Source organism: Sardina pilchardus, chromosome 11 (assembly GCF_963854185.1).
Source record: "Sardina pilchardus chromosome 11, fSarPil1.1, whole genome shotgun sequence".
Taxonomy (NCBI): domain Eukaryota; kingdom Metazoa; phylum Chordata; class Actinopteri; order Clupeiformes; family Clupeidae; genus Sardina; species Sardina pilchardus.
In genome coordinates this window covers 32970034-32996753 of record NC_085004.1, presented here as the reverse complement: position 1 = coordinate 32996753, position 26720 = coordinate 32970034, and the positions used below count along the sequence as shown (strand labels likewise).

Here is a 26720-nt window from a genome sequence, read left to right as displayed (position 1 = left end):
ATTGCTGGCATGGGATCAAGTTTGAATCATGAACTATGCCTGGAAAAAATATGGTACACTAAGACATGCATGGACTGATATATAGATGTGATAGATATGTGCATGTGAATTGATTACACAGTTCTGTTATGGACTAACCATTTGATGTCTTGACCATGTTAAGGTGCTATGGTAGTGTGTGCAATGGCGCTAGTGCAAAAGTGAACAGTGCAGGAATTGAGCAGTGGGATAAATTTGCTTATTATTAAATATTGAATATCAACCATGACAAGAATGTTAACATATTAGAATTGCTAAGCACACAAGAGACATAACATACTTGAAGACAAGGGACTGCATAACAATGTCGAGACTTCATTGTTATTGTATAATGTTCATAGTACTGTTTTTATTGCATTGCCTGCACAATTAAGGAAAGCAGAGGTAGTCCTTATTCTTGTCTAATCCACAAACACACATAGAGTACCACAACACACGCTCCATGACGCTCCGGCGCTAGTGCAGTGTAATGCACCTTGGCTGGTGTGATTCTGCTCAGTAGCAGCTGGTGTGAGGATAATCCAGGTAAAGCCTCAGCATAGGCTACACAGAGAGAGGAAGACTATGGCTAATTCTAGACCCTTAATCCTGGCATGCCCCTCCCCCGCCACCATGTCCATTCCATGACCGAGAGAAGTAGCAACCAAACCTGATCACAATGTGGAGTACTCATTAGGCTCAACCATACACACCTACAGATCCCCCCCCCCCCCAAACACACATACACAACGGTCTTGAGGTGTCCGTCACAGGTGCTGTAGTGCCGTTTAGCCTCATTCACTGGTAACCTCGCGAGCATACAGTCCCTCTCACCTCTGGGGTTCACATGAGAATGTAGCTGCCCCGTTCTAGAATTCACGGCGGACCAGACGACACCATGGGAGAAGCTCCAAAGGTATGTTTTCAGATCCCTCTGTTCCTTCCTTGAGCTTGATTCTACAGTACTGTGTTTTTTAAACATCCAACAGTACAGGCCTATATGTTCATCTGGTCTTCACTTGTATGTTCATATCTCTGTTCTACTACTGGCACTGGTATCGGGAACTGAGTACTGTTTACAGTGTTTATTGACTTACAGTGTTCTGGTCAAATATTTTATCGTATTATAAAATGTATCAACTAGGAATGGAGGAAATTAAATAGTGGTGTCAAAGCACCCAGTGAATTCGCCCTGTCAATCCTTTTCTCTTTGTGTGCTGTGATTTTATTACTTTAGTTGCTTGTGTGGCTTTTACGTTGTACAAAAGCAAAGGGCCAAGTTGAAGGCAGAATGGCTTGTGCCTTGCCATTAATCTAATTACTGTAATCAGTCGTTACATGAATGAGGCATGAATAGGTGCCAGTGCTATTCCAAATGAAGGCCGGTTAAGCCTTATAAAGGACAGGCGCACTCAGTTACTCAACCATTCAGACAAACAAGGTGAACACAATATCCACTGTTGCCAATGAAGGACCCGGAACCAGAGACTGAGTCCATTTTGAAGGAAATGCCCTAGATACTAGAACCTATGGTATATGACTGTGCCACTGAGTTACTGAATGACAAAAACAGTCTGAAGCTTGACCACTGTATACAGTGAAAGCTAAAATAGCTGCCATTTCCCCAATTTCAGAAAGACTGTCCTGGTAGTCACTTGGAGATAAACAAACCTACAGTTCCTGGCACACAAGGGAAGGAACTTTTTAGTAAAAATTTTAAAATATGCTTTTTATCATTTTGTTTTGTTTTCATGGGAAGCCTGTGTAGATAGCTAGTTTGTCAACATCCTCAAACTGATTTTTTTTAAATACATGATCAAGTCATAGACATGCTTTCTAACTGCTCTGGCTGTTGATTGTGTAGCTTTTGTTTTTTGCTCCAGATCAGACAGTGTACAATAATGTACAGTAAGACCCGCATTTACAGCACCGATGGCTGAATAACTTGCTAAAGTAGATCAGTTAGCAACGATGACCAGCTGTTTATTGCCATTGCCAGCAGTGTAGATTAGGAAAAAGGCAAAAAGGCACGTCTGTAATTCACTCCCTAGTTTTACAACAAAATCTTTCATGCCCCTTTATCATGGAATTGTTCCTGTGCAAATGACCAAACGATCCAAATGGGCAAATAAATCAATAGTTTATTTAGGAGAAAGTATAGGATTTTTTAACATGTTATTTATCCAGACAAATCTCGCTTCTTTCCAGGGCTTGCTCTCAGTTCTCCAGAAACTGAAGGGCAGCTCAGAGCAGGAGCTGAGGATAGTTCTTCTGGGTTTGGACAATGCTGGCAAGACCACCTTACTCAAGAGTCTCGCATCTGAGGACGTCAGTACCATAACACCCACGCAGGTTAGTACCATTACACCCACACAGGAGAGACAAAACAATGCACTTTAGTGCTTACTTCAACCACAGCTACTTGCTACTTTCAGCCAAGCTGAAGGAACATGTGAGGAGTATCACCATGGTTGGGAATGAAATGTCGATTTCAAGGCAGCGCTGCGGTTGTTCAAGGTGCCTTGAAGTCGTCACGGTGGGTGCCCAAAAAGACCAGAAAGCAAACTGTTGAGGTTCATCTGAGGTCATCACTGAAGCATGCTCTAGAGTATGAGTATGCTCTAGTCTAGAGTATGTAGAGTAGCTTACCAATAAACATGTCATGTTCTTTTTATGATCAATCCTTCTGTAAGCAGACAGAAACTTTACATGTTAGTGGCACACAATGACATTTGGACCAAAATTGTTCTGAGGGGTAATGGATACACTAAAGGGAGTGTGGAGGTGACACTTATATTGAGCTTGTGAGTAAACTAGTAAAGCATGTATGAATGGACAGATGCATGAGTTGTTGTGCTAAAGAGAAGGGGGAGGTTGCCATTTTTTGTTTTTGTTTTCTTGTTTTGCTGTCAATGTTTCTGTTGTTCTTGCACAATGTACCTGTACAGCATAGGCAAGTGTGTGTTAAAATGCTAAAGCTAAAAGGCTAAATGAGCTCCTTACTAGTAGCATGCCTTTTCAAATGCTAAACATGCATAAAATATCATTCTCATTGCCTTTCTGTTCTATTGAAACTTCCATTAATTAGTTGCTTTTACTCATTGCATGACTGAGAGCTGTGATTTCTCTGCGTAGATGTGTGTGAAAGCTGTACACTACATGACATCTGTGCACCCTGGCTCTGCGCTTAGTCAGCAGTCACATTCCTATAAGCATGGTTACCATGACCAGCATGACAGGAAACAGAAGCTCACACAAAGTCTCATGCTTTGCCTCATCACACTGATGCAAGATTCTTTCAACACACACTTACACATATGATGTATTTCTTAGCACCATTGACTTTGTGAAAGGAAGAAGCAGTATTGGCTCAGATGGGGTTTGAATTGTAATCCAAGGGTCTTTCGGAGATTAAATATTTATCAAGTCAGGGAAGTGCATTGACAAGCAGATTACAGATTCTTAAAATAGACCAGAGCATTGTTGTCTACCAGTGATCTGTAAAAGGCCTAACAAATCATTTAATGATACTATCTACAGTAGCTGTGTGTGTTTGTGTGTGTGTGTGTGTGTGTGTGTGTGTGTGTGTGTGTGTGTGTTGTTTTACACGCATACATAATCGTTAGTCCTTGATCATTTTGTTGGCTCAGATTAACATCAACAAAATACACCAATTTAATGTTATTGTTAAGAGTCAAACATAGTTTTTAATCACATCAAACAGCTGTGAGTTTCATATGAGAACAGTCCTACAGTACATTAATATTCTGTTCATAAATTCGGCTTTTCCCCTGTCACAATACTTGTTTTTAACCACACATTGGAGTCAAAGTGGTGTGTTGTGGCCTAATTATGTTTTGCCCTTCAGGGTTTCAACATAAAGAGTGTGGCCTCTCACGGAATGAAACTCAATGTCTGGGACATTGGAGGGCAAAGAAAAATCAGAACCTTCTGGAAAAAATACCTGGAGAATACAGATTTACTGGTGAGAAGCTTGTGATAATCTTGACTTCTCTGCTTTGCATTGGTTTCTCTGCTGTTCCCACACACACACACACACACACACACACACACACACACACACACACACACACACACACACACACACACTATATATATATATATATAAACATGTTGACTTAATGTTGTGTGTCTCAGTTAATGCATGAGGAATATGACATGGATATCATAACATATATATATTTGTTTTGTTTTGTGTTCTTTAGATCTACGTCATAGATAGCGCTGACAAAAAGCGATTTGAGGAGACAGGACTGGTAAGACTGTAAATGAGATGTTTCCTTTGGCAAATGTATTATCAGGCTGCTTTTGCCAGTATTTGTTTTTACGACAGTACTCTTATGCTTTGACTGTATTGGCTGTGTGTTTTTCATTTGCATGGCTGTAGACCTATTAGAAAGCAACAGCCACAGTCAACAGAGGGTGAATTGTCAAACTCATTTTTATCTGATTTTTGTATGGGTGATTGTCTTTTAATGATGTTTTCTCTCTCTCTCTGTGTGTGTGTGGGCGTGCGCGCGCACTCACGCTTCATTCTCTATTTGCATTTACAGGAGCTAGCCGAGCTGATTGATGAGGAGAACCTGAAAGGAGTTCCAGTACTTATCTTTGCCAACAAGCAGGACTTGGCTACTGCATCCCCTGCCAGTGAGATAGCCGAGGGGCTGAACCTGCACACGTACAGGGACCGGGTCTGGCAGATCCAGGCCTGCTCGGCTGTGTCTGGAGAAGGAGTGCAGGTACACGGCACAAATAATCACAAATAATTGCACACATGGAGTATAGAAGTGAATACACAAACTACACATACATTCTATAACTGTATAACTGTAATTGCCAAATGCAGAATGTGTCTTTGACGCATAAAACGTTTTCGGAGGTCGATCAATTCCGCAAGTGTTACGGACCATGGAGGTGTATGACAGAACTAGTTCAGGGCAGCTGAGGCTGTTTGTGGACCTAAGAGGGATCAGAAACTAAACCTGTTAGATCACTTGTTCACCTCTTGGACTGAATGAATACACTGAGCTAGCTGGGACTGCTTAGTTATAGCTGCCCTAGAACATACCTAACCGCTCTGTTCTGGCCCCGCTCTTAGGACACACCAAAACGGGATAGTGGTATCATAGCGGCTAAGGAGCTGGGCTAACATGCAGCCTGCAAAGTTGTAGGTTCTTTTCCTGGCTTCCATCGTTGTGACCCTGAGCAAAGAACGTATCTCCGAGTTGCTCTGGGGAGAATGGTGCTGATCATATAGTTGAGGAAGAAAAAAGACTGCGCTTTGCATACAAAATGCGTTTCGGCTTAGTGCTTTCTTCAGTGTGCTCACGTCACATTCAACAAATACATTTTATATGCAAAGTGTGGCCTTTTTTCTTCCTTGATACCACACATACATGGCCCAGCATTCTAAGAAAGAATAAGGAACTGTGTGAAGCCTGCTCCTACCACACAATTTGCTTCTAATATAATGGACATACAGTACAGTATGTAAGTAGCTTTGGATAAAAGTATCTGATACATAATAAGTAAATGTAAAGTGCCATGAGGTGTGTGTGCTATTTGGATGCTGGGGACAAACCTTAAATGTCCTCTTCTTGTTGATGTGATACAAGGCATAATGAACAGAGATGATAAAGACAATGGTGAACTTGCACTTGATACATGCAGAAATATGTCAGATCCCAAACTATTTGGTTCTCATGTGTGATTGCTTGAGAAGGCAGTTGGTTATTTGAGAGAAAATACAGGGCTACATCTTGTGGTCACACTGAGAGGTTGTTTGGTGTGGGATTGTTTGCTTTCATGTCAGCATGCTCCCTTCCTTCTCCTCCGCAGGATGGCATGAATTGGATCTGTAATAACCTTGTCAATCGGAAAAAATGAGCCTGCCGAGTTGTGTTACGAGTTCTGGAGAAGAGAAGTCCAAACCCTCTAATGCCCGGTCCTTAACGTGTGGTTATCCTCCCTTGATTTGCATATAACATGAGCTATTTACATTTTGCACCATGTATTTGTGTATGTGAGTTTCCTTTTTTATGCGTCATCTGAAAACAAGTTTAAACACGCGTGATGAGATGGTGGCTGTGAATCTCAAATGGGAGCTTTGTAACGGATTGAAGGCAAGGGAATATGTATGTAAATGTAAATGTTTGATGCAATCCTCTTTCCCTGGACTGAGAATGGTTCCTGCCAGCGTCTAACGTTAACCCAGGGCAGAGGAGGACGAAGAGCAGACAGGATCACCGCTAGACCTTTGATATGTCTTTGTCATTACTGTCTTCATGTAGAGGTAGATGCAGTAGGCTACTGTAATTATGTACAGCAAGTGACTGGTCTTCTGTGGTGTATTAAACTTTTGACATGATAATAAACTAGCAGTCATTGATTTCCTGTCTCTAGAGATTGCTTGCTGCATTGGGAAAAGGAGGCAAATTACAGACGAGCTAATAAAGAAAGAAGTCTGCAGGATCCAGATGAATCTAGAGATGATCCTGATCGCATGTGATACGAATCTGGACAGTTTCAATAAAGACATAATGTAGTTTGTTCCCTGAAATGTTTGTGTACGGGTACGCTGGCGAATACGCCACTCCGTCCAGCATTTTGTTTTTGTTTGTCTACAGCGCTTTGGGTGTGCACTTTGTGCATACAAAAATGCGCTTTATAAATAAAATGTGACTTGACTTGACTTGACTAGTTTAAGTAACAATACATCAGTCAATGAACACACAAGTGATATTAGTGGGTTTCAAAGAGTTTTGCTTCTCAAACTTTAACTCCATTTGTCTCAAGCTTGTCATACCCCGTTGTCCTTTAGATAGGATGCAATAGCACAGGCCTTCTTGTGTATGAATCCAGCAGGCACCCCCCGCTTCCCCATCAGGAACACCATAATCTTGTGCGTCTTCACCACTGTGATGGCCATCCCATCAGCGCCTTTCGTTCGAAGGTCCGCAAAACGAAGTTCCGTCTCGCTGCCCATCATGCCATCTCGGATGACCAGGACCCTCCGTCCACCGACGGTAGCTCCCGTCTCCAGCAGATTCCTTCGATCTCTGCCCATCAGGGCCTCCAGCTCTGGGGGGGAGATGGCTGCCATGAAGCCTCCTGGCTTGGAGGCCAACACTGCTTTGTTGTAAAAACCAACCAAAGCTGCATCCTCTGTCAGCTTGTCCTTCAGCACTGCTTTGATATAATCTGCCCAGTTTGACATCCCACTGAATACAAAACAAAGAACACAATTATTTTATTAGTTATATTAAAACTGAATAGCCTGATTTACGGCAGATAAGATTATGGCACATAGGTTAGGTTTATGGTTCTGGACTGACACTTTTGTCTAGTTGTCTATATGTTCAATAATAATACTAAACTTCATTACAATTTACAATAAATAGTTGTAAATATAAATCCCAAGCACAAAATACTAACAATCATAATAAACTATAAACTATAGATCATTTCAACAGAATAATAAAGGTAGCAAATCATAATACCAGTAACCATAAACATAATGCACACCATGACTCTGTTAAGAGAATTAAAACGTTTTAAACTATATATGTTTCTTTTAATCCCCAAACTATCGCTAGAATAAAGAGAATTAGGTACATTTTCAAGATTGACACGGAAACCAGACAACATACAGATTAGCTGAGACAGATAGATCTTTTGTTCTTGTATCAGGCAGATTCCACATGATCTATGATGAAGCAGCTCTCACCTTCTTATCTTTGTTCAGATCTAAACAACAACTGTAAACATTCCCTATTACCAAGGCAACAAACACAAGAGGTTGTTTGCATATCTCCAGTATTCCAAAGGAGATCTATTATAGTCTGCTTTGTCTCCCCACTCAGATCCAGCAGATGGCAGGAGAGTCCCTAAAGCTACCTCACAGTGTCCTTATAGATTACTAATCGCACATAGGCTACCCACCAGTATTCTATTCCCTGCCAATAGGATCTTTAGAAATGAAGAAAAGGAAATATCATTTTGATGAATTTGATGTTTTGTGTGGAAGAATAGAGACAAGGGAGGAAGAAAAAATAGAAAATAATCCAAAGCAAAGAATAAAGAGCCCTGCATGTCAAATCATGTTTAAAGTAGTGCTGGTTGTGTTTATTCTCTGCTTCTAGACCATGACCAAACAGAACGTGTCACTGCTTTCCTTTTTAAGGATAAAGATGAGTTTATTCACAGTGGATCGCTTGCAATAAAATTGTGAAAAAATGTTTCATATTGATCCCAGCACCTCCAGAACATTTACCAAACAAACATAATGTCATAAAGACAAAATGTAGCCTATACCATACTGCAGTCACTTGTTTGCATGGAAATCGATCACAATCTAAGACCCACTCTAGCCTGAAAATCCTTTATGATAATTCTAGTGGTCCACTGTGTGGATAGTGTACGCCTATGTTGCGCTCCTTTCTTCTCCTCCTCCTATCCCCACCAACCACCCAAGTGAGGCGGCTCCTGCTCCATGCTTCTAGAGAAAGTTGTCATGGAAACCTGCCCATTTAAGACAACACTCCATCCTTCACACCCCTCCCCTCTTCTCCCCTTCCCCTCCCCTCCCCTCCTCTCCTCTCATACCTAGTCCGTTATTCCACGCCATTCTGTCTGTCACAAAGAAGACGCTGAGGACTCTTTTCAAAAGGCTCAGGGACGGACGCGATTGTGAGACGAGCGTGAGAAGATCAGCTGAAGGTCAGGTGGGTTTATTTCTTGCTTCATATGTTGTTGTTGTTGTTGTTGTTGTTGTTGTTTATAGATGGTCCTGATGAAACTTAAGCTGTCAGAGCTTCAGTTTATGAGAGAACAAAGTCGTTTTCACATGCTTTTAACTCAGGTGCTGGGTTTCATCTTCTGTCAGCATTCCTGGGGTTGGCTGCCCCTTCAAAGAAATAAGACATTATGTATACACACCTGTTACAGATAGAGGCTGAATTGTCACTTTGACAAACTTAGTATTATTAATATGAGACAGATTATTTCATAATTAATAGAACAGAGATGAAAAGTCATGATAAATGATTAGGAGGACAGTATATGGTAGTGTGAGTAATACTACCATGAGTAATTGATCATTGAGTATCAATTTGGTCTGAGAAACAGAGTACACTATGATGTCTGTGTTTTTGTCCTACTTCAGGTAAACATTAATAACCTCTGAAGAGTCTGAAGAAGTAACAGGTAAGAGAGAAGAGCACACCCATGACGGTTGCCCCAATTCTCCACTCCAGCGGGGCACCTGTGACTGTGCCCCCTCCTGTGACTGTGCCCCGTCCGGCTCCCAGCGCCTCCGCTGACTTCTCCTCGGGCGATGTCTACCTGCACGTACACACCATCCTCATCGTCATCATCTTCTGCACCGTCTGCTTCCTGCTTCTGGTGGCCTTCTTCTACGCCTTCTGCTTCCACTGCACGCTCAGGGCTTCTCCCAAAGATGGCCGCCAGGGACCGGCCTTCCCTCTGGAGCGCGAGGACGCCACCTTCAGGCGCACTTCCTCCTGCCCCTCGCTGGGCAACGCCATATGAGCACGCGTGGGAGAGGCCTGCTCCTGTGGACCCCAGCCGCTGACATACTCAACTAGCAACTGTGCTGCAACACTTTGGAACACTCACAAATCAAACTCAACAAGAACTCACTGAGGGACTCTTCATACGGAACCTTTTGAGGGGACTCTTCAGACGTTAACAAAAGTACATGATGTGGAGATGTGGACAGACTGTCAAAGCCATAATTCCAAACTGTGAAAACGCAGAGCTGTCTTTAGAACTGGTTTGGCCATTTAAGTGATTGCATGTACAGGTATGCAGGCTCTATTTAAACAGCTAACCATGTTAACCTGAGTTTTCTTTCAAATGAGGATCTCCATATCTCTCAGTCAGTAAGGGTCAAAGGTTATGAGAATTATGCAGTAACTTGCAATGACCAATGTGCAGTATGAACTACAGGCAATGTAGTATACATTAATATTGTAAGTAGAATAGTGAGCTTTGTTAACCATTCCACTGCCCTTGTGGGGTTGCTGCAGCATGTTGTCAGTATTGTGTCTTTATAACTAATATATGACCAATGTAAACAACTGTGTATTATCAAAAATAGTCACGAAGTCGTTGGATGTCTTGTCAGTAGCTAGATATAGATTTTTCCTTCACAGATGTTTGACTATAGGTCTCTAATTCTGGTGTGGTGAGCAAAAACATGTAACAACAGCGAGGGGCAAGTGAAGGCAGTCATGCTGTCAGCCAGTGTGCAGTGCTCATGTTGTTGTCTGCTGTGGTGTAATTGCCCACCCGTGTGTTTCTGAAAAACAATCAAATGATCTGCTCCAGCTGTTCCGTCACTTTCATTTATTATCACGGCACGCTGACCACATAATCATACACCCATATGCATGCAGGCGCACACACACACACACACACACACACACACACACACACACACACACACACACACGCACGACTATGGACAGATACACGCACAGACACACACACAGACACACAGACACACAGACACACAGACACACAGACACACACACACACACACACACACACACACACACACACACACACACACACACACACACACACACACACACACACACACACACATACTTCATCACTACATGTTGTCCAACCAGTGAGAACACAGCACACACAAGCAGCTTCATAGAAAAAACAGGTCTGTAAACACTCCAAAACAACACCACTAAGTGCTTCATATGGGTGATAACAACCAACAAAACAACAGTGTGGGTGCAAGTCGTGCTGATTCCAATTCAATATGGTCAGCTCAGTGAGCACAGGACAAACACTCACTCACAAAGCAGCAATGCAGTGAATAAATATGCATTGACTAAAGGCTAACAAGTGGCTTTCTACTGCAAAGGACCCTTCACTTGTAATCCCATAGATATTCTACTGTGCCTCCTATGATAATGAGTGGAATAACGTGGAACAAAACATACAAAGTATAACATCAATATAATCATGGACTCACCAAAACACCAAATATGTGCAACACACTGGACATCAACAAAAGAACTTGCTACAGCAGCTGGAATGATAGTCATGCTTTTGAGTGAGAAAACTACTTAAATGTCTTAGAAATGACTGTTACTCTATACATTTAAAATGCACAATTAAGCCTTGAGAACGGCAGTCAGCCAGAGGTGATGACATTTAAAAGCTTGTGTCCACACACAGGTGAGAAAGTTCAGGTAAAGCTGTGCACTAAAGATGCGTGGCGTTAGCTTCAAATGGAGCGCAGGTCTGCAGGCTCATGATACTGTACACATGGCACTCTTCTCCGAGCTGCAGGAGTCACACGAACCGTCGGGAGACTCCAAGAGGGAATTCCTCCCGTCGAAGTCAGGGGAGTCGAGCTCGATGCGAGGGTCTTGCTGACTGCCGTCCTGAAGCGCATCTTTGTAATGAGACTGAGGAGGAAGAGAGGAGAAAGAGGGGGAGGAGAGGAGAAAGAGGTAGAGGAGAGGAGAAAGAGGGGAGGGAAGGAGAAAGAGAGCAAAAGTGTGCTATGGTTTAGAAAGCAAAAAGTAAAGTAAAACCTCTCAAAGGTTTTCTTATCACGGTTAGAGCTGAATGCCATGGAAAGGCCAAGCTGCCACACTCATAATGCCTCTCCCACATGACACGAGAGCCAGACCAGACATGCCCCATATTTCATCTCTTGCCTCACATCAACACTAAAAGGAGGAAGGAAAACGATATCTAAAAAGTAGTCACACACGCTCTCTCTCTCTCTCTCTCTCTGTCTGTCACACACACACACACACACACACACACACACACACACACACACACACACACACACACACACACAGACACACAGACACACACACACACACACACACACACACACACACACACACACACACACACCATTATCTACCCTTACTTGCACACATCTCTGCTTATCTTACTCAATGACATTTCCCCACAACTTTCCAAAAGAAATGTCCTAAACAGTACGTACACTCACAGCAATCTCTCCCTTATCATCCAGATCACAGTTTATCTTACTCAGACACATCCATCACTTCACCCTGAAACAAAGTTTTTCATTCTTTAATGTCACACTTTTCCTTTAACCCTACCCAAAGACATTACTGTATATTTTAAACAATGGCATCTTCCTTCACCTTACTCAAGGTAGGGGATTTTCGCCTTACTTGCTCACACACTACATTTAACCTTACTAACAAACACTTTCTCCAAATACATCTCTTACTCAAATACATTTCTGATGATCCTACTCCTGACCACCCTCCATAAGGCAAGGCCTCTCTCATATCTCACACATCTCACAAACAGCTTACAAACACCAACGTCAACTATTTATCACTTAAAGGAACACTCCACCATTTTATCATATTAAACTATGTTATTCGCTTAACTAGGATGAGTTGACACATACCTCTAGTGTCTCAATGTGTGCACTCAATCTTTCTGGCACGCGGCGCCACTTTGATAGCACTAGCTTAACCCAGTTCATTCATTAGGATCCAAACAGAGATGAAGTTAGAAGCGACCAAAGACCTCTTCATTTTCCCTATCTAAATACAGTTACACAATTAGTTACACAACCAAGTATGGGGGCACAAACTAAAATGTGGCGCTTTTCTAAGCGGGTAAAAGGGAGAACTATAATGTGTGGCGGAATAGCACTTCGGAGCACTTTGACTCAGCACAGTACCACAGTACTTTACAAAAATCCTCTCGTTAGAAGTGAGGCGGGGAGGGGGAAACGATTGTTCAGGATTATTCAGGATGTTGTACAGTATAGTTCTCCCTTTTACCTGCTTAAAAAAGCACCACATTTTACTTTGTCACCATATTTGGTGGTAGTTTGGGAACCACTGCTTTATAACATCATCTGTGGTTTTACCAAGCTCCAGTTGCTACAGCCAGCAGCTAACGCAGCCAGGCAGCCACAGCGCTATGTGATTCTACTTCTTTCATCTAATCCACGGACAGTCCTCTCACCTGGCTTAAGGGCATCTATTCTCAGCTGGCTAAAGGGCATCTTCTCTCACCTTACTCATTGACATCTCCTCCACCCTGCACTCCTCCATGGACTCCTCCAGGGAGTTTCCAGAGGCTTCCATTTTGATGCGGTGCGAGCGAATGGACTTGACGTCCTCCTCGTCCTTGCCGGCCACGGAGGGGAAAACCTGCGCGAGACGAGGAGAGGGATCGATGAGCCCTTTCCGTGCGGTCACCTTAGAAACGACTGAAGCAGCTGGACTGACCTCTTATACAAACAGGTTAGCCACTGACCTATGGCAAAGAGCAGCTCAGTGGCAGACAGCTGTGAGGAGAATACAAAAAACAAACTCTAATGCGGCAAGATCTCTAACTCACAATCTCTATAGTGTAGAAGCATATATTCATGTTTGTTCATTCGTGTTTGTTTGTAAATGTTCATTTATATTAATTTGATCAGCACAAGGAACACGGCACCGTTTTATGAAATTGGTTTATTTACCGTCTCCCTTACAGTTAGCAGAGCTGATAGACAGAAAATGATCTGTGCCTGAAATGATCAAATACATTCAAAGACAATAATATAGAGAATAGCCTTTCTTGACATCGTTCCTTTGTGAGCTCAAGCCTGAATTCAGGCACCACGCCTGAACTCTATCAGGCCTGAGTTAGGTAAGTGAGCAAAACCATTTTTGTCTCCGTGCATGCTTTGTTGTAGTCTGGTAGCACACCCGCAAAGCACTCCTACTTGGGTGCAGAGATTGTCCTTGCTGTGGCGAGTGAGAAAGTAGGCCTACTGATGTGTTGCATGATATCTCTGCACCCAAGTAGCAGTGCTTCGCCTATGCTTCGCCCTCAATATAATCCTTCAATCTGTATAGTCTTCATCTGCATTGTCATTTGTACTCGTTGTGAATATGGAGGCCACAAGAAGTAAGTAATACACACACACACACATATATATATATATATTGTTGGCTCACATGCCTCTCCAACAAAGGATACTGTACCATTAACTATGCTAAGCTAACCTAGCGAGGGCGCTGCCGGACTACAACAATCCATGCACAGAGACGAAAATGGTTTTGCTCACTTATCTAACTCTAGGGGAGACGGTGAATAACCCAATTTCATAAAATAGTGATGTGTTCCCTAAAGTTCAGTTAATATAACAGTTTCAAAGTCAATTTAATGGTAAACTAACTAACTAACTTACTAACTCTCGGTAAACTAATGGGCCTGCCTTCCCCATCCAAATCTACCCGTCTACAGAGAACCTCACCCGGGGAATCACAAATGGCTTTATGCCAATTGTGAAATAGCCTAAAATTTGTATGAAATTGTGTAATATTACCTTGTCAGTGCTTCGGAGATTATCTTAGCTGGTTTGTTAACAAATCCACATGTACTGTGTCCAGAGGGGAAGGATGTAAGCCGTGGGTGGTATATATTAGCCTGGCCCCGCCTGTCTACGTACTTCCGCTCAATTTCTTTTTCCTACAGTACTCCGTCTGGAATAGCTTGATCCGACCTCGTTTACTCCGGCAAGAGCACCTCCGTCCAGCCAGCGAACAGAGGGCATTCCTGAGAGCGATTACGTTTAAGCTTTAAGCCTATCATTATCGTTGTGTCCCCCGTGGTTAACATAAGTCATTATCAAGCGTTAGTGATTGAACTCCAATGATTTCAAACTTTAGACCACAAACCAGGAAATACACATTTGCCAATGGAATGCGAAGTCAGAGAGTTATGGTCTCCAGGCTAAGTACAGTACTGTATATATGGCAGTTGTGTAAAATACAAAAACTCAGCTATTGCAGGGGGAGTCCAGTAGCAAAAAAGACTAACCTTAAAATGTTATTATCTTTAAAAATCATTGCTGTCTTTCAAAAGATCTGCTTTGCTATGACTTTTATGCAGTATGTTTTATGTGCTGAACTTCAACCCAACTGCTGAAGAGTGGGTTGACAGAAATTAGGGGGGAAAAAACTAGAAAACATGTGTAGCGCTTGATGGAAATACCATATTGGCTTACTGTTATGTCATCTACTGACACAAACATAAACAGCATCATCATACAAGCATATCCTAGTGCGTACCAGCACCTCCTCGCTGATGGGAGGATCTGAGGCGGAGATGGTGGCCTTGCTGATGGTCTGTGTCTCAAACTGGGGGCAGGCTGCCTGTGCATTACCGTCTTTGTCTCTTTTCCCCTTCAGCCAGTACGTCTCGATCTCCACATTGCCCTGTAGGAACACCGACACACACACACATCCACACACACACACACACATCCACACACACACACACACACACACACACACACACACACACACACACACACACACACACACACACACGCACACACATACAGTACAAGTACACAAAGTCCTGTTGATTCAACAAATTTTACATACAGCCTAAGCATACTGTACTGATTACTTATGTCAGTTGTTTTGTAGTGCTTTAGTTGTATTAACCAAACATTAAAGGTATACTATGCAGGATTGGCGATTTCATCACCGGTTTCGCTTTCACTTTTCATTTTCGCTTGTTTTATGCTTGCATATTTCTCTGCAGAGCTTCCCCTACAGCTATAGCTTGTATATTTGACAAAACTCCTCAATCGGTCAGTCTGCCGTGCCTTTTCATGAGACTTTAGCCTACATGACACTTCCTGGAGTAGAGCATGGGTGCGTGCCCAGTGTCTCCTGAAGTTGCAAGTGTGGTTTTACCGCTACAGACCACTAGAGCGGCCAAAAAAAACACAGTTCGGCCGGTAATGACCCATTTAATCATATATAACAGTATGGAACGAATTGATTAACTGAAAAACGTTGCATAGTATACCTTTAAGAAACACACAAACAAGTCAAAAAAACTAAAATATGTACTCATCCAGGTATCAACACACACTAATCCCAATCAGGTGCCACCACAGTCTCTATAGCCTGTGTATCAACAAATATTATTATCCTCTGGGTCATTAGCAGATCAAAGCCCTGATGCATGGCTCCCTGCTGCTCTGCAAAGGTTAATGCTGCGGAAATGAACAGGAAGTGTGGACCTTTGCCACACAAGATGCAGCAAAGAATGTCTCGTAGTTGCCATGTGAGTGGCAGACCTCACGATCTCACAAGACAGCTGCTAGCAGAATGCCAGACGGAGCATCAGTTCAGAGGGACTGCCATGATCCTCATAGACGTAACATGTATGCCATTCTACTCCAACAAATAACCCTATGGCATCATTGATCGATTCAACTCTACACAGAATTCCATGCCTGCTGTCAAAGCTGGCACGTGCTGCGGTGAGCTTGACTGAGCGCTTTGTCACACAGATGAAAGGGTTGTTTTAAATCAGCAGAGAAGAGGGTGCGCGCTATTCAGAACAGGAAATGAGCCGGAGGGGCAGCTCTGAGGTAGTGATTAAAGCATGTTGACAGGTGTTTGAATTCAGTGAACGCTAAAAGTGACCTCAGGGTTTTCATTGCATGATACAAACCTGAAACAGCCAGTGCCCCTGTATTTGTCAAAAGATGTGGGTCGTGACACTCGCACAAATGGGGGAAAAATGGCCGTAAAAATGGCCCCTGAGCTTTTCTGTTATTTGTCTAAAGGCTACAGTGACGGAACACAGTAAAGGATTTTGGAAATAAGCTTATTTGCAATCTACCCCTGCAAATAAGAATAACCCAGTATGACATCATTGAGGTAACCCAATTTTTGACACCAGTGTGTTAGACCAGTTAGCTATAGGCTAATGCTCTGACCTACAGTACTGCTCTATCCCACGGCCAATTCATTGTGCTAAGCTAGGCTTACAGTGTCAGACTGGGTTATTGAACACACAGAGACGATAATAAAAAATACACATGTAGCCCTTGACTGGTGGCTGAGGGTGATTGTTGTGATGGTGACTGACCTTGATGGTGATGATGCCACGCCTCTCGAAGATGAAGTGGCTGCCCTTGAGGTGCTCATAGGTGGCGCTGCTCAGCTGGATGTGCATCTCCTGAGGGCCAAGGACACAGCGGCAGTCAATCACACACACAGACACCACACCACATGACTCTGCCATGATTGAGGGCTGAAGGGCTCAGCAGGGGCGGGAGGGGGAGGGGGGGCTGTGTCCACTGCTGATTTGCGTGTGATCGCCACAGATGGGTAAAAGAGGGCAGAGAGGGAATTTCACTTGTGATCAATTATAGTATCTATCTATCTGTCTATCTGTCTGTCTGTCTGTCTGTCTGTATGTACAGTATGTATCATCTCATTGCTGTGCATGGAGATCACACCACACCTTTCCATTACTCTCCATAGCAGACGCTGTGTGAACCGTATCGCCATGGAGACCATACCGCGGCATCTTATGACCAACAACACCAGCCACCACCATCCCAGAGTGGATGCCTGAAATGACAACACAGTCCCAGTTATTTCCCCTGCCTCACAGAGTAGAGCTTTCCCCTCAGTGTGGGTTTAGGGCAGTCTTGCTCATGTATTGCTACACTTCTCCACTCCACTCCACTTGTCCACATCGAAATATGATATTTATAATGTTATATAGGCGATTGAAAAACTGTAGGAAATATATCTGCTATAGCCTACAAACAGATCTGATCTCACTCAGCACACACTAGTACGTGTTATCGACAGTTTTAAAGTAGCCCAATACAATTTGTTATTGTAATATAATAGCTTCGAAGTCATTGTTACCATTGATGGTAACAGACTTGTAATAGGGAGAATCATTCACCTAGCATAGCTGTCAGACAACTTGTGAGAATCGTGAAACATTACCTGGTCAGTAGATATAGCTCTTTGGAGATCTATGTCTTCACCTGTTGCTAGTCCTTTGGCTCCAAAACAAATGCTCATGCACCATGCATGTGTTCAGGAGGAAGGGCTCAGGCCATGCAAGTACTTTCAAGGTGTACACAAAGTGAATGCTCAATATTCTCTCTAGGGGGAGCTCAAGAGTCGCCAGGATACCCCAAACTGCTTTGGATACTATTAAGGGTGAGACACTCCAATTGCTCAGTGCGCTTCTCTCCATGAGACTGGCCTACTAACCCACTCTGATCTGTATGTTGTTTCCATTGGACGGGTCCTTCAGGTGGTCGATGGAGCGCACCATGTCCAGGGCCATGTCACAGATGTTGTGGGCGTGGTACTTGGTCTTCTCAGGGGCCCCAGCTACAACCATGTAAGCATCACCAATAGTCTCAACCTGCAATGAATACACAGAGCAGGGGAGTCTTTCATATCTTCATCACTTACATGTTGAATTGGATTGTGTGTGTGTGTGTGTGTGTGTGTGTGTGTGTGTGTGTGCGAGGTGTCAGACCTTGAAGACACGGTGCTTCTCGCTGAGTGTGTCGAAGAGCGTGTACATGGTGTTGAGCATGGACACCACCTGCATGGGTGTGATGTGGCTGCAGATGCGTGTGAAGCCCACCACGTCGCTGAACAGGATGGTCACGTCAGGAAACACCTGGCACACGGGCACATCCACTGGTCACTTCAACTCACGCCTCTGGTCATATTCCTAACTGAAATGGGTGAGCGCTAGGCATGGGGCAGGTATGATATGTTTGCCATACAAATACGTATGGTAGACTTGGAGTTGATAACACAGAATACACCCTCACACACACAGCTCTTCAGGACTCCCTAGTTCACCTTCTGAAGATAATGCTGAACTACAAGTTGTTTGCAGTTGCACACAGATAATTGTTTGCATTCTTTAGGAATTCTTTACTAAAATACGTTGCCAGAGAGCCAATCAGGGGTTTGATTACTGTAAGCATTCCGACACGGTTGTAGTGTGCTGACCTCACAGGTGTTGACGGCCGGCTCTCCTTTGCGCAGTCTCTTGGCCACAGGCTTAGGGATCATCCTGTAGAGAAGGTCATCTGTCTTCTTCATTTCGTAGTCCAGCATCTTCATGCTCTCCTCCAGCTTACTGGACTTCTTTTGCTCCTGAGACACAGACGGGAGAGGAGGAGCAAATCAGAAAAGGGAAATGAAAAAGGAGAGCAGCTATTCACAAAACAAAAAGGACTACAGGAGTAGAATGGTGTCTCCCCCTTCCATGTTGACAGACTGAGCTGACAAGATCCTCGGTTAAGGGCCACTCACACCAATATTGATAACTATAACGATAACGGCATATCAGTCTAGCTAATATAAATGGCAATGTCTCCTCATAAACAATAACGATAACGATATAAAGAACAATATCGTTGAGGATCACTTTCAGAGCAATTTTAATGATGGTAAAAAGCTGTCAGAAAAACAAAATCCATCCAATTGTAGCCATCACATTCACCAACACGAGAAGAGACTTTCCTTATCGTTGGTCAGTGTGGATGCTTCCTTTGCTCAGTCGGTTCAGTTGAACCATTACTTTTCTTCTGCTCTAAATGGACTGTCTTCAGATACTAAAGTCAAGCAGAATTGTATCTGTGCACACATACACACACACACACACACACACACACACACACACACACACACAGACCCAGACACACACAAACCACTGCACCTGAATGAGAGCTCTCTTGAGCTCCTCGGACTGCTGTGTGCCTGCCAGCACCAGGTCTCTGCTGGAGTCGTGCATGCTCAGGTCATTGATGTACAGTCCTGTCTTAAACATGGCACTCAGGCTCTCCATCCTAAACACACAGCACAGCACAGGACACACAGGGCCCACTCACACACAGACCACAATGCAGGACATCACATGTGTTATGGGAAGCATGACACAAATCCAGGTTAAATAGAATGAGATGAGATTCTACCAAGCGCACAGGTGTTTGTAATATTGGTAAAAGATATTGTGTGTATATGTTTGTAAATGATTTCTTATTTCATGTAAAGGGCAGTCTGTCTGTGAGCATGTTATCTGTGTAAAACATGAAAGGTGACTGTGACTCAGAAGGAAGAGACTTCTGAAGTGGGCCAGTGAGATACAGATGGAGATCAAAGGAAATGAGAGATGGATTTGTTTTGGCGGACGGACAATGAGACTCTGTTCCTGCAGCGCGACTCTCACACCGGCGTGCAGAGGAGGATGATGGACTAAGGCCATCTAAGGCCGTACATCATTCTGTCCACCAATCAAACAATGGGATTGGTGGACACAGGACTTAACACGGGCGTGCCTAGGAAGAGGATGGACTTAACACGGGCGTGCCGAGGAAGATGATGGACTTACACAGGTGTGCCGAGGAAGATGATGGACTCCCACTCGGGCATGTATCTCATCTGGCCCTTCAGTCTGAGGCAGCGACTGCCATCTCCCCAGCTTTCCATGGCGTTCGCACTATTCCCATCTGGCAGTGGGCAAATCAACACACACACACACAGACACACACACACACAGACACAAACACAGACACACACACGCACACACACACACACACACACACACACACACACACACACACACACACACACACACACACACACACACACACACACACACACACACACACACACACACACAAACACAGATGTACACACACGCAACACACACACACACACACACACACACACACACACACACACACACACACACACACACACACACACACAAAACACACACAAAGTGCAGACACACACACACACACACACACAGCGGGCATTAATAACAGCCCAGCATGGAGGGCGACAAGACACAGAGCAACACAGCCAGAGGACAGCAAACACTATCACAGCTGCCCTACTCTGAGTGTGGGCCTGAACTTAATGAGGCAATGTGCTTCTTTGGTGGCTGGACCTAGCAACAACTAAAAATAGGGCACAGGTTACATCATGGAGTTTCCTAATAAGAGGGCTTCCCTTGAGCAAAACAAATGGGAAAAAATCAAGGAGAGGGGAGAGGGTCAAAGGTGAGGGGTCAGAGGTCAAGGCAGGGGTTAGTGACCTTTGTAGTCGTCACCGATGATGGACTGGAAGGCCATGAGCTCCACATCCACATCAGCTGTACGGTTGGCGTTCTCATAGTCACAATCTACACACAAACATACATACACACACACACACACACACACACACACACACACACACTTAGTTCTTTAAATAACAGTCAAGGTCCTGTTTTAAAAGGGTGGCTGGTATGTGAGTGAGCTCATTGCAGGGTCAGGGGTTAGAGACAGCACTCACTCTGAACGCGGTTGTGGAGGTTTCTCTCTCTCTTCACCGGCTCTTTGGACATGATCTCAAACAGGTTGTTTGGATGAGAGATGATCTGTTAAAAGATAAGAGAATGGTGTCAGAACCCCTTTCCTGACTTTCCTGCCCACAACTGTTCAGATGGCACTACTTCACTTCATCCTCAACACTGTAGAAGCTAAATGAGCGTCAGACCCACTTTGGCATGCTATATGGCATGGCATTTCACGACAGCACTATTGCCTAACATAAAGTGAGTTCAGTTTTTGTGACTGAAAAAACATTATACTATAGCCTAGTAACATTATACATTATAGTAACTACTATAGTAACTATATACATCACATTTAATTTAATGAATATGTGAAAAAAAATCCTTATTTGTAAGTGTAAGTGTACAGTGTTCAGGTCTGTTGATACAGCTGTTTATGATTTAATGTTACATAATGCAGTAACTACTTCAATATCCATTTAAATTTAATTTCACTTATGAAGTGCTAAAACATTACACATGTCTCAAGACACTAACTACCGTATCCTTTATTGCCCATCTCAAACATAACCCTAAATTGTCCGTCTCTGCCCACTATGCTGTGGTCACTTGTGTCCCTGCATGACTTGCCATGTTCCAGGTAAACTCCACTAGGGGGCGTGCCAGCAGGAAGGCATCGGTGATCTTCTTTCCATCCAGGTCGGGGAAGACTGTGGCCAGGCCAGAGCCCACGTTGTGCACCACCATGTCCTGTGGTGGAGAGAACACGTGAGTGGCATGCAGCACCGCTAAACAACAATAAGACAAGAGAGGAGAGGAGAGGTGAGGAGAGGAGAATAGAGGAGAGAAGAGAAGAGAAGAGAAGAAAAGAGAACTCCTATGTAAGAGTCTACAATACCTGTCTGAAAACAATGTTGAAGGGGAACACATCAAAAAAGAAATCGCTGGTTATGGGTAAAATCTCATGCTCTTCCTCGTCTTCTTTCATGATGTAACGGTAGGCAGAGTTGTCAAAGTTCAACCTGTGACAAACATACAAACAAACAACCACAAACAAACTTCAGCTAACAGCTTGGTATAGTATTGCGTATTATTTGGTATAGTATTGTGTATAATTTAGTATAGTATTGCATGTAGACAGTGGACCAGACCTCATGGTGACGTGGGAGTAGTCTCCCACCAGCTGTTCGGACAGCACCTCCACGTGGATGTCTGTGTCGTAGAACTGCTTGCCCATCTGCCTCAGCTGGCCCATGGCGTAGTGAAGGTAGCCCTTTCTTTTGCTCCTGCAGGGAGAACAGCCCCAGCGAAACATACAGTCAGAACATCCACACAGTCCCATCTTATTTTATTGCTCTTCGGCACGTTTAATACTGCTAGCGCCTTCCATGGATCACCACCTACATTTTAGATAGATAGATAGATAGATACTGTAGATACTGTAGATACTGTATATGATGGATAGATAGTTAGACAGATGGCTGGATAGATGGAAGGATTGATTGATTGATTGATTTATTGATTGATTGATTGATTGATTGAATAATTAATTAGAAATCATTTCCACAGAACTGCAAAAGTGTGCTTGCTCAAGTGTGGTTCACCAATGGGAGCAGATAGTGAAATATGGTGCACTGAATTCTTGATCCAAGAATTCCAACGGTGCATCATTTCAAAATCGGCTGTACAGGTCAAAGTTCACGGCAGGTGAAAACATAGTTTTTGTAAGCAGTGGTCAATTTCGAGATGTTGTGCTACTTTGCTACCTTAGCATGTATTCTACCACCCTACTACAACAACAAACACCGATTTGCACATTTACTGTAGGTGTTTATTTCATGACATTTTGTCTACTCGCGCCTATGTATTTCTCCTAATTTCACCAAAAGTTCCCATTCTAAAGTGTCATGTACTGATATCGAGTATCACCACATTTTATTGTGTGCCCTCAGGATGGGGTTCCATGTCCATGTACCAAGTTTCACAAGAGATATGAGATATGAGCCTACCTCCTGTGATTATAGCACCTCCTAGTGGTTGAAATGCACCACATTTATTGTGCATCCTCAAGATGGGGTCCTCAGGATGGGGTCCTGAGTCCATGTACCAAGTTTGACTTATGAAAGTATTGTTGAGATATGAGCCTACTTCCTGTGGTTATAGCACCCCCCTAGTGGTTAAGAATCACCAAATGTACTGTGCATCCTGGGGATGGGGTCCCAAGTCCATGTACCAAGTCTGCACTTCATACATCAAAACCTTGCTGAGATATGAACTCATTTCCTGCTTGACAGCTTCGCGATTGATTTTGATTGGCTGGGATGAGTGTACATTTTCTACAATCAAAACGATTTATATAACTTTTGTGACGCATAGTCTGAAGATCATGTTTGTCAAGTTTAGCTCAATAACATCAAAAATAAAAAATAAAAATATCCCTGAAATCCACTAGGTCCAAGTTGACGAAATATAATGCGTTGACTCGGCTTGATTCAAGGATTCTAGGAGTACCTCAGTTTTTTAAATCTGACCTACTGGCCTCGGTTACATGCATGCATACTGAGATATGACCAAACTTCCTGTTTGGCGGCTATGCCGCCGATTTCGTTCGGCTGTGATGGGAAAATGGTTCCAAAAATCAAATATCCTTCTGGTAACTTTTGTGAGACTTGGTCCAAGGATTATGTACATCATGTTTTGTGAAGATCAGACAAAATTTCTGACCTGTGAAACTTTAGTTTCGCTCTCGATTCAATCCAATATGGTGGAAAAACGACAAGGGTCAGTGACACCATCTCAGGCCCGGGGTGGGTAATCGGGAGAATCGGGAAATTCAGGACCCCTGGCTTCTCCAGTTGAACGGCCCTGACGACTATGTAGGCTATGCAGCAGAGACGTGTAATAGGCTAATAATTAATTGAACTGTAAGGTAATAACCCCCGATATCAAAAGCCCTCAAAAATAAAATAGGCTATCTTTAAAAATATGTAGCCTATTGGGTCCTCCTTTGAAGATAACGTTCAGTTTCAGTGATTAAGTAGCCCTGTGAGAGAAACTATAGAGGAGCGTTAAATCCGACAGACAGAGAAAGTGTGCATTTACAGGGCTTGTCACTATTATGGTAGCCTGTATGCTAAGCTATTTGGTCAGTTTGGTAAGTTTGGTCAGTAGGCCTATGTGCAGAAATGAAATGGCCTGGATTTGGTGATTAGTCTATTCAAGTAAATTTTTTGAAGTGGGCCGAAGAATGAAATTGTTTCCAGATTCCACTCTGAGCTATACTAGTCTGTCAAGTTCAAGAAGAATAAAAATGTCAAACTAGCAACTAATCAAGGTGATTATTAATATAGGCTAAATTGTTTTATGCTGGGCCGCTAGAACTTGTAATTACCCGGTAATAATACAGTACGTGTCCCACTCCAGCCCTGCGCCATCTTCTCGAGCAACTTACACCAGTACTGACCGGACCTTCTAGAGTTGGACCAGTGGCAATATTTCAGAAGGTCTAGGGGCAGAATCTGGCCAAAAAATAGGGAGACGGGAATGATTCCTGATAGATAACAATAAGTGTGCTACAGTGCTGCATGAACAATTCACATAAATCACAAAATGCATACCCAAAAGACAGAAAAAAAATGAGGTAGGTATAAAATACCATATAACATAGAGGATTCTGGAATGCTCAGATCAGGGCCAGGTCAGCTCCAGAGTTGAGCGCTCTCTGAGTGGCCTGTGTGCTATGTTCCCCTGTAGTGTGACGGGCTGCTCTGACCTGTAGTGCAGGGTGACCCCTGTGGCCGACTCCTCCTGACAGAAGAAGGTGGGAGGCTGCACTTTGGGGTAGCTGAAGCGCAGGTACTCGTGGAGGTTGTCCAAACCATTTACGAAGTCACGCACATGCCGACCCAGCACCTACACACACACGCACGCACACACGCACGCACGCACGCACACACACACACACACACACACACACACACACACACACACACACACACACACACACACACACACACACACACACACACACACACACACACACACACACACACACACACATAGAGTAATCATAGTAACAACACAATAAGCTGCCATTGCAAGTCCTGACCAATTGTAAAAGTAGGATTCATACAGATAAGCAGATAGCAAATATGTCAATACAGTGTACAAATAGTGTAGCCATTTAAAATGTCCTCAGACAACCTTGATGGAGTTGTCAACAGTTGAAAACAGTTGTTTGTGTTTCCTGTGTGTCACACCTTTAGGATTCTGTCATAGCCGTACTTCCCCACGAAGCCCAGGAAGTAGACGCCCCAGGAGTTCATGAGCTCATTGTAGGGCGTCCCTGTCACCCCACTGGCAGCTTTGGCAATCCTGGGGATCACGCTCTCACTGTAGACCTGCAACACACACACACACACACACACACACACACACACACACACACACACACACACACACACACACACACACACACACACACACACACACACACACACACACTATCTTTCTCTGGCCCCAATCCAGCAGATATCTGTTTACTTTTCATTATTACATTTCATCACAATATCTGTCCCTGACTGCATTGGCTATAAATACGTCAGGAGGGGATTAGAGAGAGCAGAGCTGAAAACTGAACAGCCCTGGAAGCCCCTCAATTCACATTAATGGTGGTGTTAACTGAGCGCGCTCCACGCCTGAGGCTGTTGACAGGAGCTGCTAATCTGTCCGTGGGGTTCTGTTTAGCGCACTGCAGATCAGAGGGGGCAGGGCAGGGCAGGGCAGGGCAGGGCAGGGCAGGGCAGGGGGGCATTAATGCCCACCTAATCTCTCTCACCTGGTGCGTGACGAAAGAGTGGAGGCGCACGTCGGCGCGCTCGCGCACCAGCTTCCACACGTCGTCCCCATACGACTCCTTGATGAAGTCGTGCAGGCTCTCGCACAGCAGCCCGTACATCTCGCTTCCTCTCCCTCTTCCTCTTCCTCTCCCTCTCTCTCACACCCAGCACCAGGAGCAGCAGGAAGCAGCGCAGCAGACACAAGGGTCCTCTGAGGTGGGCTCAGGATCTGGTCACGCTGTGCGATAAAGGCAGAGCTAAGACGAAGATTGTGAACAAAGAGCAGTGAATTCATTCAAATGAGTCTTCTCTGTGTCCATTTTTGATCCAATTTCAAGTCAAGTTCGACCATATTCATGGGTTTCATCAGGTCCCTTTCTACAGGTGTATAACATCAAGCACCTAGTTTATGAATGACTGCATGGTGCTTGATTAATACACCTGTGGAAAGAGACCTGATGAAACCCATGAATATAATGTACACGGTAAAAATGAAACAGCATTCACTGGGACCATGGCATGATGCTACCTAGAAACACAGTGCTGACAGGCCAACATTAGTACACATTTCAAACACATATAGATAAAGTGCAGGCACGGCATGTAGTGCAGTATAGGCTACATTTGAACACACATTAGACAGAACAG

At 43.8% G+C, this 26720-nt stretch overlaps 3 protein-coding genes across 4 annotated transcripts; 1 reads left to right on the top strand and 2 right to left on the bottom strand.

Moving 5' to 3' along the window:
- The first annotated feature begins 850 nt into the window (after positions 1-850).
- On the top strand, positions 851-6403 carry LOC134095733 (ADP-ribosylation factor-like protein 3). The gene is made up of 5 exons (XM_062549406.1): positions 851-2370; positions 3887-4003; positions 4245-4295; positions 4593-4778; positions 5878-6403. The coding sequence occupies exons 1-5, from the start codon at positions 2089-2091 to the stop codon at positions 5923-5925; spliced, it is 684 nt and encodes a 227-aa protein (XP_062405390.1). The 5' UTR covers positions 851-2088; the 3' UTR covers positions 5926-6403.
- Positions 6404-6838: 435 nt separating this feature from the next.
- Positions 6839-7804, bottom strand: LOC134095145 (profilin-3-like). Of its 2 annotated transcripts, none has more exons than XM_062548527.1 (2): positions 7766-7804; positions 6839-7259 (listed from the first exon to the last, which is right to left on the bottom strand). In XM_062548527.1, exon 2 carries the CDS (start codon positions 7253-7255, stop codon positions 6839-6841), a length of 417 nt encoding a protein of 138 aa, XP_062404511.1. In that variant the 5' UTR covers positions 7256-7259; positions 7766-7804. The 2 variants fall into 2 exon arrangements, with proteins under 2 accessions (XP_062404511.1, XP_062404510.1); XM_062548526.1 differs by lacking the exon at positions 7766-7804 and adding an exon at positions 7689-7759.
- Positions 7805-11281: 3477 nt separating this feature from the next.
- LOC134095326 (soluble guanylate cyclase 88E-like) lies at positions 11282-26200 on the bottom strand. Its single transcript, XM_062548776.1, has 18 exons — positions 26072-26200; positions 25494-25634; positions 25007-25146; positions 22386-22520; positions 22133-22256; positions 21865-21984; positions 21234-21318; positions 20995-21051; positions 20284-20401; positions 19612-19741; positions 18900-19046; positions 18412-18558; positions 18138-18294; positions 17365-17474; positions 16987-17076; positions 15162-15308; positions 13113-13250; positions 11282-11495 (listed from the first exon to the last, which is right to left on the bottom strand). The coding sequence occupies exons 1-18, from the start codon at positions 26189-26191 to the stop codon at positions 11337-11339; spliced, it is 2265 nt and encodes a 754-aa protein (XP_062404760.1). The 5' UTR covers positions 26192-26200; the 3' UTR covers positions 11282-11336.
- Between the last annotated feature and the right edge of the window lie 520 nt (positions 26201-26720).

Bases quoted from the DNA above. Each gene is read 5' to 3' on its own strand.
- LOC134095326 (XM_062548776.1), bottom strand. From the start codon at position 26,191: ATGTACGGGCTGCTGTGCGAGAGCCTGCACGACTTCATCAAGGAGTCG. The intron at 18,295-18,411 runs GTCTGACACCTC...TATTCATTGCAG, and splicing joins AGAAGCACCGTGTCTTCAAG to GTTGAGACTATTGGTGATGC. The intron at 17,077-17,364 runs GTGTGGTGTGAT...CTTGGCCCTCAG, and splicing joins CTATGGAGAGTAATGGAAAG to GAGATGCACATCCAGCTGAG.
- LOC134095733 (XM_062549406.1), top strand. From the start codon at position 2,089: ATGCCCCTTTATCATGGAATTGTTCCTGTGCAAATGACCAAACGATCC. The intron at 2,371-3,886 runs GTTAGTACCATT...TTTGCCCTTCAG, and splicing joins GTACCATAACACCCACGCAG to GGTTTCAACATAAAGAGTGT. The intron at 4,779-5,877 runs GTACACGGCACA...TCTCCTCCGCAG, and splicing joins TGTCTGGAGAAGGAGTGCAG to GATGGCATGAATTGGATCTG.
- LOC134095145 (XM_062548526.1), bottom strand. From the start codon at position 7,741: ATGTGGAATCTGCCTGATACAAGAACAAAAGATCTATCTGTCTCAGCT. The intron at 7,260-7,688 runs GTATGTTGTCTG...TTTTGTATTCAG, and splicing joins CTATCTGTCTCAGCTAATCT to TGGGATGTCAAACTGGGCAG.